We start from the raw sequence: 11,772 nt of genomic DNA on the forward strand, positions 1-11,772 counted from the left end.
GTTTCCTGATTGCTTATTTGTACCCTATGACTATCATTAACTGTTGTACCTTATGATTCTTGATGAACGTATCTTTTCTTTTATGCACGTTGAGAGCATATGCACCAAAGACAAACTCCTTGTGTGACCAAACACACTTGGCCAATAAAGAATTCTATTCTATTCTATTCTATTCTATTCTATTCTATTCTATTCTATTCTATTCTATTCTATTCTATTCTATTCTATTCTATTCTATTCTTTGAAGATGTTTAGCTTCTCCTCCGAGAAGCTTCTTCAACTCTGTGCACGTTTGAGCAAGAGTTAAGCGTGATTTCAGTCTGAGCTCAGTCCTTCATGTCAGTTTTCTCAGACATCGGACCATCTTGCTCAATCGTTCCCTTAGTTTGGAATTCATGACAATCAAAGCAACTGTATGTCCTGAATTATATGAACTGACCACCGTGATGGACATAACTGATGCCCAGGGACTGGGGGAACAGGTCATTGAGATTTCCGCTACAAAGGTCGCGGCATAGAGGATGAGGAAAGAGGTCAAGATTTTAGTGGTCTTCAGGTGAACGTCCATCCTTTGATCTCTAAAACCAAGTGGATTGTTCTGCATCCTCTTTGCGTGGTGCACAAGGGAGTAAATTAAAAAGCCAGAGGAAATTAAAAATATGAGAAATGCTGGGAAAGTTCCTAGAGTGTAGAGCATACCGAAGAGGAACATCTGGGCCACCATCTCATGTCTACGCTCTGTGTTGTTGTAAGATTGGCTGTGATCCTCGATCCAGAGGAAAGGCAGAGCCGAGATCAAGGAAACCAGGACCACCACGACGAGCAAATGGGGAACCACATTGGAAATCCTCAGCTTCATCTTCATGAAGAAGGGCTGGGTGAAGTTGACAATTTTCACACAGTAAAAGACTCCAAGGCAGGTGTTAATCCACAGGGTGGTGGCGTTGAAAAAAGTCCAGAAGAAAACAGTGACGCTTCCCGCGTATTTAGGTTGATTAACATCCAGGAAGCTAACACAATGGAAGCCGAGCGTGATTCCAAGGAAAATAAAGCGGGTTAGACTGAGGGACATCAACAGGAGGTCGGAACCCGTCGGTGTTTTGCTTCGGATAACATCGCGGCAGTCTGAAATAAAGATGAACCCGTTTCCAGTCATCCCCACGAAAGTCACAGCTAGGATGATAAGGAGGCAGAGCCAGTTGTGAACTCCTGACACCGACATGGCTCCTCCACAGGTGTGGGAAAGAGAAGCCGGTGAGAGGCCACCAGAGCTTCAGTGAACAAGACAGCATTTCCGTAGCACAAGGTCCATCGCTTCGGTCTTTTTGTTCAGAAGAGTTGGCAAATTTTGTCGAGGTTTCATTTTGGGTTGTTGTTGGTAACGTAAATATTACATAGCTGAGGATGTTTGCCGCATTTGCATGCCCCACAGCTGTGTCTACTGAGGGTCGGCCATTTTAGCGCGTCATGAGGAGCAGTTTCCAAACATCTCGCCCTTAGCGCAATCACCAAGGGAAAGGAAGCATTTAATGGTGGGCATTTTAAGCAATCTTTTGACCTGCTTTTCTTCTCTTCTAATATTTCAGGTGGGTGGTGAATAACAGCCCATTTCTGGAGATTGGATTCGTGATGAACATGTCAACTTGGACAGTGTGAAGGAGATCTGGGTAGGCATCAAAAGTGGTCTTCAGCCAATTCGGACCAGTTCACCCAAACCAGTAGTGGAAATTGCGGGTGGGCCCAGCCACCCAACTGTTGTGGTCCGCCAGCAGCCTGCAGAGCTGGCAACGGAGTCGGACAGTGATGAGGCCGAGGTGAGGCCAGGGCCATCGGAGAGTGAGGTGCGGACTCCAGAGCCTCCAGAGGCTGACAGTAGTGAGGTAGAGGAACAGGAGGAGCCTGTTCCTAATGCACGCATGAGAAGAGCTGTCAGAAGGCAAGAGCAACTGAAACACAGAGGACGACTCGGGAGTGGGGCCAAGAGATGATTGGCCCCTCACATAAGGCTTAAAACAGACCAGCAACGGCATTTGGGCTTTGCCGGAAAACAACGTTGCTAGCTTCGTCTTCTGCTTTGTCTACGTCTTGCATTTATTTCTGTGACTTCTGAATGTTTGCCAAGAAAGGCCTTTGGCAGTTTGCCTAATTGGACCAAGGTTTGCGATAGGACTGAGGAATTTGTGTTGGGAGGAATTTGTTTTAATTTAGTCGAACTACGCTGGGAATGAAGTAATTCTCAGCTGTTCGAATAAAGTTTGTTTGTTTGTTTCATGGACTGAGTTTCCTACTACCTACTTGGGCCTGGGTCACAACACTGACCACCCACTCGGGCTCTATGCCATCCTATTTCGGCACATTTTGAGGCCGGGCGCATGCACGGAAAGTGTGCACGCCAGCAAAGCGCATGCGCAGAAGGCCAGGCACATGTGTGGATGGGGCGCGTGCTCACATTTGCCAACCGGTAGGGAAAGTAAGCGAATACCACCCCTGGTAGGCATGTTAGGTGATGTGATTATTTCCCTAGGTTTCTTGTTCAGGAGCTTAGACATAAAAGGAAGTCATACATGGAAGTTGCAGAAGATTCCATTCCTCATGGCCAACCTAGATGAGAGACAGACTTGTGGACTTCAACTCCCAGAGTTCCTCAGCCAGCCCTTTAAGTTCACAAGTCTTAAAGGGACCAAGGTTGGAGACCCCTGGACTAAGAGTCTGGAGTTGGGGGACCAAGACAGGTGGACAACCCTGTTTGTCAAGCCTGAAGCTGACCTGACCGAAGCCATCTTGGAGTTTCAGTGTTGCCACACTGGAGCTGAGAGACAGGGAGGTGGGATTTGAGACAGTTGGGACTTTGTAGCCAAAACAAAATGCTTTCTGTTGGGAACCAAGGACATTCTCACACCAGGCAACCAGATGGAGCCGTGATTGGACCATGTGACTGAGAAAGTGAAAAACCTTTACTTATAATTAGGTGAAAATCACGGGAAACTTCACAGTCGGTTTTCACCAGATCTGTGCCAATATGATATACCCAATCAAGCTAATCTTTGAGGAATCTACCTGCCTTGGAGTTTTGCTTGCTATGGGTCTACTACTTGGGACCTTGACACTGTTAATGTTCTGGGGTATCCTACTGACCAACAGCAACCCTGCCTTTGCAGCAGAACTGGTTTCGGAGGTGATGCCCAAAACTCTTGGAAACTTCAAATTCACCTTGAGGCCAGTATGTCTGGAGAAGGCTTATCAATTCATCATTGTCAAGGCTTCTATCTGCTCTTTACACACCAAGCAGATCACAGATTAGAAGAGAGTGTAGCTCAGAGTTGAAGTGTGGAGTCCTTGGTGCCCTCTTTGGTGTAACTTTGTTGCTGGTAATCCTTATGATTTATATTGATATTGATTGTTTCCTGGTTGCTTATTTGTACCCTATGACTATCATTAAGTGTTGTAAGTGTTGTACCTTGATGAACATATCTTTTCTTTTATGTACACAGACAGCATATGCACTAAGACAAATTCCTTGTGTGTCCAATCACACTTGGCCAATAAAAAATTCTATTCTATTCTATTCTATTCTATTCTATTCTATTCTATTCTATTCTATTCTATTCTATTCTATTCTCTGAGTTTGGTTGTTTTCTTTCGGATGTTTCATTACCCACCATTACCCAACTAAGGTAACTCCCTTCCTCCTTCTTCTGTTGCTCCCTCCCACCCTTCTGTCTTTCTCTATATCTCCTCTCCCTCCTTACATTTCTCCCCTTCCTTCCTCCCTCCTCCCTCCTCTCTCCTTCCTTCTTTCTTTCCTTCCTTCCTCTCTCCTTCCTTCCACTCTCCCTCCTTCCTTCCTTCTCTATACCCATTCTCTGTCCTTCCATTTCTCCCCTTCCTTCCTTCCTCCCTTCCTTCCTTCTGTCTTTCTCTATATCTCCTCTCCCTCCTTCCATTTTTCTCCTTCCTTCCTCCCTCTCTCTATTTCTCCCCTTCCCTCCTCCCTCCTCTATCCTTCCTTTCTTTCCTTCCTTCCTCTCTCCCTCCCTCCTTCCTCCCTCCCTCCCTCCCTTCTGTCTTTCTCTATATCTCCTCTCCCCCCCCCCCTCTATTTTTCCCCCCTCCCTCCCTCTCCCCCTCCCTTCCTTCCTTCTGTCTTTCTCTATATCTCCTCTCCCTCCTTACATTTCTTTCCTTCCTTCCTCCCTCTCTCTATTTCTCCCCTTCCGTCCTCCTTCCTCTCTCCCTCCTCCCTTCCTCCGTCCCTCCCTTCTATCTTTCTCTATATCTCCTCTCCCTCCTTCCATTTCTCCACTTCCTCCCTCCCCACTGCACCTTCCTTTCTCCCTCCCTCCCTCCCTCCCTTCCTTCCTGTCAAAGCAAATTAATATGTCATTGATTTTCTCAGTCCACCCCTCCCTCCCTCCCTCCCTCTCTCCCTCTCCATTTCCACTCAAAGAACACCAGATCAAAGCTGTCCTTTTCTCCATGCAGAGTGCCCTCCTTCGGCAATAGGTTTTCTGACGTCCCCTCCTTCCCCCCCCCCCCATTCACCTGAGTTGACAAACAACTCTGAGAAAACCAAAGAGCTCCCAGCAAACTTAGTCTTGATTGTCTGGCTCTGTTTTATTTGTTTGCTTAGTCTGAAATGAGGCTTCGAATGCCGCTGATAAATTACTGCTTTCACCCTGGCTAGCTAGGTGCTTGCTTGTTGAGTTATGAGATTCCACTTCCCAACCAAGATTGCTCAGAAATGAAAAGCTTAGATAACAGCTTTCCCCCTGGAGGAAGGGTTCTTTCACCAACCCTCTTAACAAAACACAAGAAAGCAATTTCAGGGAAACACAGAACGGTGCTATGCAAACTCCAGCTGGCAATCCATACACACGGCACGGCAGATGAGATTTATGTAAATATCCCTGTGTACAAGTAATAGGAACACGCGCTAATGAAATCCGGCCTGGATTTGCATCCTCCCTTCAGGAGAAGAAATGAAGCCTCTGGGCATCCGTCTTTCTTTTTCTTTTCTTTTTTTCTTTTTCTTGTAAATGTCTTCTTGAGCAAACAAAAACTAGATGTACAGGTAGTCCTTGATTTATGACCACAATTGAGTCCAAAATTTCTCTTGTGAAGTGAGACATTATCAGCTATCTATCCACCTATCCACCTATCTATCTATCTATCTATCTATCTATCTATCTATCTATCTATCTATCTATCTATCTCTCCCATCCATACACCTACCTTTTTACCCATCCATCCAGTAGCATCTATCTATCTCCCACCCACCCATCCATCCATCCATCCATCCATCATCTACCTTTTTATTCATCCATCCATCCATCTATCTATCCCTCACCCATCCATCCATATACCTACCTTTTTATCCATCCATCCAGCAGCATCTATCTATCTATCTATCTATCTATCTATCTATCTATCTATCTATCTATCTATCTATCTATTTCCCATCCATCCACCTACCTTTTTATCCATCCATCTCCCCCCTTCTCTCTCTCTCCCATCCATCCATCATCTACCTTTTTATCCATCCATCCAGCAGCATCTATCTATCTATCTCCCATCCATCCACCTACCTTTTTATCTATCTATCTAGCTATCTAGCTAGCTAGCTAGCTAGCTATCTCTCCCATCTATCCATCAATACACCTACCTTTTTACCTATCCATCCATCCATCCATCCATTCATCCATCCATCCATCCATTCATCCAGCATATCTATCTATCTATCTATCTATCTATCTATCTATCTATCTATCTATCTATCTATCTATCTATCTATCTATCTATTTTTCATCTATCTATGCATCCATCCATCCATCTATCTATCATTTATTAAACTTATTGGCCACCCATCTTATCCCAGGGCAATTCTGGGTGGCTATCCACCACTGTCACCCCCCCAGACCTATGTAGAAACAGCACAGAGTAAGAAATTGGAATTATAAGGCTGTTCCTTGAGACCCCCACAGAATAATCAGGGTTCTAGGTCCTGCCTATCCCCAATTTTTAAACTCCGCAGCCTGCTTCTTGTTCAGCTGATGTTTTCTGTGGGAAGCAACAACAGAACAGGCCAGGCTTCCATCCCTGGTAGGCAATAAGACAAGCGACTGTCACTGTCATTTCGACTTTTTCTTTTGCTGTAATTAAGACAGCCCATAAATAAACAAGTCCTTTTAAAGCCAGCTGAATTATTCATGCTCTCTCCAAGTTGTTATGGAGACAAAAGGTCTCCCTTAGATCTCTTTTGGGTAGGGGGTTTCCAAATGGCAGCAACTTTAGGTAACATCTAGAAGTAAAAAAATAATAATAATAAACCTCACTAAGTGTGTAATTAAGAGAATCAGATCTTTCTGACCTCCAGGGAGAAGTGACAACTTTATCTGTCTTGACAGCCTCTTTTGAAACATGAGAAGGAAACGTTTTTATTTTATTTTTTTTAGGCTCCACCTGGCAAGAGCAAAGGACTGTAATATCCAGGCGGGTTCTGGTTTTTATAAAGCGGCTAGCAAACCTTGATACAGCGAGGAGTTTGTTTCTGCAATCAATCTGGCCGAAGGAAAGAGGCTCGTTCCCCCCCCGGCGTTGTAAATAGAGAATGGCAGGAAGAGAAAAATGTAGAGCAGGGAAGAGATTTAACAAGATAGCAAGCTTTTATTTCTGAGTGGCAGGAAATGCATTTTCATAGATGCTGCGGCACGTTTTGATTAAATAAATCTCCCGGGATTTAAACATAAAACAGGCATAGTGACTACAATGTGCTGTCAACGCGACGATCCCTGTTCCTTAGGACTGGTTAAGCGAGTGTTTCTAGAACAAACAGGAACGCGTCAGTAAAATAGCTCCAAATTTGACTCTGCAAATTTTAAAGCTTAGAGAAACCTTGACATATAAAAAACCCATGGCTGTGAAAAGTTTCTGGGTGCAGTTCAGGCTGCAGGTATCCCCAGCTGCAACTGTGGATAGACACACAGGTAGCCCATAAAAAGAATAACAGAGTGCCAGGGTTCCCACGGATGCCCTAATTAAATCATGAGCCTCGAGCCAAGCTTCAAAAGAAATCCAGTTATTTATTAGGAGCTTCATGTCGGCAGATTCTCAAGTGAAGCCAGCTCTGACCCCATTTAATTCCGTCCGGGCTCTGTCCCTGTTTTCCACCCACCCCTACCCCGGTGTGTCATCAGTCACATTCGCCAACGGAGCAATTTCACAGATTGTAGAGATAACTCCCCTCCAGCCACTGTGGGTAACCGTGGAGATGGCCTTGACAGAGAAGTGGCTGGAATGTGCTTTTGTTTTGATGGAAGTGCTCCCTCACTGCAGCTGCAAAGTTCATTTTCCCATCCCCCTTGCCCATGGCAACTCAAGAGCGGGCAGGGGTGCTTCGCTAGTTGACACAGAGTTGGAAAGGACCTTGTAGGTCATCTAGCCCAATCCCCACCCACCCAAGCAGGAGACCCTACACCATTTCTGACAGCTGTAGTAGCCCTTCTCCTATGCTTTTTCTGCAAAAAAATATATATCTAGGCTTCAATTCTTAATAATATTGATTATTTGCTTGTGTAAATCACTCTCTGAATATTGAAGGTTTAAAAAAAAGGTTGCAGAGCATAACAGAAATCAAGACTGGGAATTCAATAATCGGGAATAAAAAAACACAATACATACTAATTGGAGGAAACAGGACGGAACAAAAACAAAGCTTGGCCGGCCTTAAAGTAGAACTTGAGCATGGAATTGAAATACAATATAATACAATCAGAATAGAGCTGGAAGGGACCTTGGAGGTCTTCTAGTCCAACCCCCTGCTCAAGCAGGAAATCCTATATCCATGTTGGCGAACCTATGGCACATGTGCCCAAAGTGGCACGCGAAGTCATGTCACCCAGCACACGTGGCCTTGCCTGTTTTCTTCTGGGTTTCTGGTGCACACGCGCATGCGACAATCAGCTGTCCTTTATGCGCCTGGCAGTGCCGAAGACCAGTGTGTGCATGTGCGCTAGCTAGCTGATTGTTGGGTATGCATGCGTGCCAGAACCTGGAGGTTCAGCTTTTTTGGAGCGTGATCCCTTAGCATGCGCAGCAATGCCAAAAACTGGCCTGCGCATGTGCGCATTTCTGACTACAGGAGAAGGAGGAATGGGGATGAGGAGTGAGGAAGGGGAGGAGGAGAAGAAGAAATCTAAGATGAAGGAGGAGGAGAAGGAGGAGGAAAAGGAAGAGGAGGAGGAGGAGTAGAAGAGGAAGACTAAGATGAAGGAAGAGGAGGAGAAGGAAGAGGAGAAGAAGAAGAAAAAAAAGTCTAAGATGAAGGAGAAGGAAGAGATGGAGGAGGAGGAGGAGGAGGAGGAGGAGGAGAAGTAGAAGAGTAAAACTAAGATGAAGGAGGAGGAGAAGAAGGAGGAGGAGGAGAAGGAGGAGAAGTAGAAGAGGAAGACTAAGATGGAGGAGGAGGAGGAGGAGAAAACTAACACAAAGGAGGAGAAGGGGAAGAAGAAGAAGAAGAAGACTAAGATGAAGAAGGAGGAGGAGAAGAAGAAGGAGGAGGAGGAGAGTTGGAAAAGACCTTGTAGGTCATCTAGTCCAACCTCCTGCCCAAGCAGGACACCCTACACCATCTCTGAAAAATGGCAGTCCAGTCTCTTCTTGAAAGCCTCCAGTGATGAAGCTCCCACAACTTCCGAAGGCAACTTTTATTCCATTGGTTGCTTGTTCTCACTGTCAGAAAATTTCTCCTTATTTCTAGGTTGAAACTCTCCTTGATCAATTTCCAAGTTGGTTGGTTGATAGGTTGGTTGGTTTGGTCTGATGGACAAACATGATTGCAGTCAGCAAACAACAATGGATGCCCTGCTGAGAAGATGTCCTTTCTCCATCTCTTCAACCAACCACTCATGTTCAATTCATGCCAGTCCCAAATGAGCTAAATAGTTTCATCTACATCGAGAGACGGTGATGAGCCAGATAGTGTCTTTGATGATTAAACTTGGGGGAAGATAAATGGGAAGGATGTTGAGAGATTGATTGTACAAACTTTACAGGAGTGTGGAGAAGATGGGGCCATGGCAGAGACAGATCATGTCACTAGACAAAGGTCAAGGCCTGCTCATTCTCATCCCTCAATGCAGGACACAGAATAATGGATCTAAGTTACAGGAGGGTAGGTTCTGATTGAATGTTAGGAGAAAGTTCTACACAATAAGAGTAGTTTGACAAGGGAGACAATTACCAAGAGGGACGGTTGAAGTGAAGCAGAAGGCTAGACAGTTATCTTCCAGGAATGCTTTAAATTGGATTCTTACACTGAACAGTGTGGGAAGCCCACCTGCCTAGAAGAATGAAATAATAATAATAATAAGAGAGTTGGAAAAGAACTTGGAGGCATTATAGTCCAACACCCTGCCCAGGCAGGAAACCCTACACCATTTCAGACAAATGGTTATCCAACGTTTTCTTAAAAACTTCCAGTGTTGGAGTATTTCACAACTTCTGCAGGCAAGTTGTTGCACTGATTAATTGTTCTCTAACTGTCAGGAAATTCCTCCTTAGTTCTAAGTTGTTTCTCTCCTTGATTAGTTTCCAACCATTGCTTCTTGTTCTACCCTCAGGTGCTCTGGAGAATAGTTTGACTCCCTCTTCTTTGTGGCAACCCCTGAGATATTGGAAGACTGCTATCATGTCTCCCCTAGTCCTTCTTTTTATTAAACTAGACATACCCAGTTCCTGCAACCGTTCTTCATATGTTTTAGCCTCCAGTCCCCTAATCATCTTTGTTGCTCTTCTCTGCATTCTTTCTAGAGTCTCCACATCTTTTTTACATCGTGGCGACCAAAACTGAATGCAATATTTGCAATTGCAATATGCAATATTCCAGTGCAGTGTGGCTTTACCAAGGCATTATAAAGTGGTATTAACCCTTCACGTGATCTTGATTCTATCCCTCTGTTTATGCAGCCTAGAACTGTGTTGACTTTTTTGGCAGCTGTTGCACATGGCTGGCTCATATCTAAATGGTTGTCCACTAGGACTCCAAGATCCCTCTCACAGTTGCTACTATTGAGCAAGGTACCACATACAATGCACATAAAATGCAAGGTAGCTGTGCATTTTGGTTTTTTTTTGCCTAAATATTTTTGAAGAATATTAAAATTTAAATATTAAAAAGCCAGAAGATTATATTTCCCTAAATGAGAAATGGAGAAATATGTTTTTTTAGAGGCAGAAACCACCTTTCCTTAACAGCCCACAGGAGATGTCAGCACTTAAGAGATAAAGAGCTTATTGGAAGAAGACAGGTATCAAGATAGCTCTATTCATAAGCAAATGCCCTCACCCAAGAACCAAAACAGGATGAAAGGCATTAAGCCACAATAGGGATTGCCCAACATCCTTGCATTACCCCCAGAGCAGTCCAAATTTCAACCAAACTTAGCTCAGATAAGCACCTAGGATTTGCATTTCCACTTTTGCCTATAGAGCCAGCTATGACTCCTACATGACCCCATGGGAATCTGGCAACAGCCAATAGAATACATGCTCTTGCACAGGAACAGGAAGCTCAAGTACAAAGCCCAAAGAAGGTATAACAACCCCCCCTCTCTCAACTCTATTTTGTCAGCTGCCCAGAATCACATGTGGTTCTGCTTCATCAATAAACCATCTTTCCAATCAGCCTCCATGTTTCCAGTCTCTTTCTCCTGGCTTGAAACTGAACCAGATGGATATTTCTTCCCACAGCAGGAAGTTAGACTTTGATGTGACACAGGTCCAAGTAGGTAGTAGAAAACTCAGTCAGTATAAAAACAAACAAACTTTATTCGAACAGCTGAGAATTACTTCATTCCCAGCGTAGTTCAACTAAATTAAAGTAAATTTCTCCCAACACAAATTCCTCAGTCCTATCACCAGCCTTAGTCCAATTAGGCAAACTGCCAAAGGCCTTTCTTGGCAAAAGTTCCGAAGACGCCGATACAAAACAAATGCAACAAGACAAAGCTATCAACGTTGCTTTCCAGCAAAGAGCCCAAATACCCTTGCTGGTCTTTTAAGCCTTATGGGAGGGGCTCAAATGTGGTCGTAAGTCGAGTACTACCTGGGTTTACCTTTTTGCATGATGGACTTGACAATTATAAGGCCACCCCAATCTCTACTCCACCCTGAGTCTTCCTGTAATTTAATCGCAACCTGTAATTTAAACTGTCCAGAATAACAGAGTTGGAAGGGACCTTGTAGGTCATCTAGTCTAACCACCCCTGCTGTAGCAGTAGACCCTATACCCTTTTTGACAAGTGGCTGTCCAGTCCCTTCTTGAAAGCCTCCAGTGATGAAGCTCCCACAACTTCCGAAGGCAACTTCTGTTCCTTTGATTGATTACTCTCACTGTCAGAAAAATTCTTCTTATTACTAGGTTTAATCTGTCCTTGTTCAGTTTCCATCCATTATTCCTTGTCTGGCCTTCCGGTGCTTTGGAAAATAGCTTGACCTCCCTCCTCTCTGTGGCAGCCCCTCAAATATGGGAAGATTGCTATCATGTCTCCCCTGGTCCTTCTCACCACTAGACTAGCCAGGCCCAGTTCCTGCAACTGTTTTAGTATCGTATGTTTTAGCCTCCAGTCCCCTAATTATCTTGGTTGCTCTTCTCTGCATTTTTTCTAGTCTCTCAACATCTTTTTTTATAGTGTGGTGAGCAAAACTGGATGCCGTATTCTAGATGTGGTCTTACTAAGGCTTTATAGAATGGTATTGGTACCTGAATAAAAAGCT

General features: G+C 44.4%; 1 protein-coding gene across 1 annotated transcript; it reads right to left on the bottom strand.

Annotated features, from left to right (window-relative positions):
• Positions 1–334: 334 nt before the first annotated feature.
• Positions 335–1,222, bottom strand: LOC131199390 (taste receptor type 2 member 40-like). Its single transcript, XM_058185129.1, has one exon. It carries the CDS (start codon positions 1,220–1,222, stop codon positions 335–337), a length of 888 nt encoding a protein of 295 aa, XP_058041112.1.
• Positions 1,223–11,772: the final 10,550 nt, after the last annotated feature.

This window comes from Ahaetulla prasina, chromosome 5 (genome assembly GCF_028640845.1).
Source record: "Ahaetulla prasina isolate Xishuangbanna chromosome 5, ASM2864084v1, whole genome shotgun sequence".
NCBI lineage: Eukaryota > Metazoa > Chordata > Lepidosauria > Squamata > Colubridae > Ahaetulla > Ahaetulla prasina.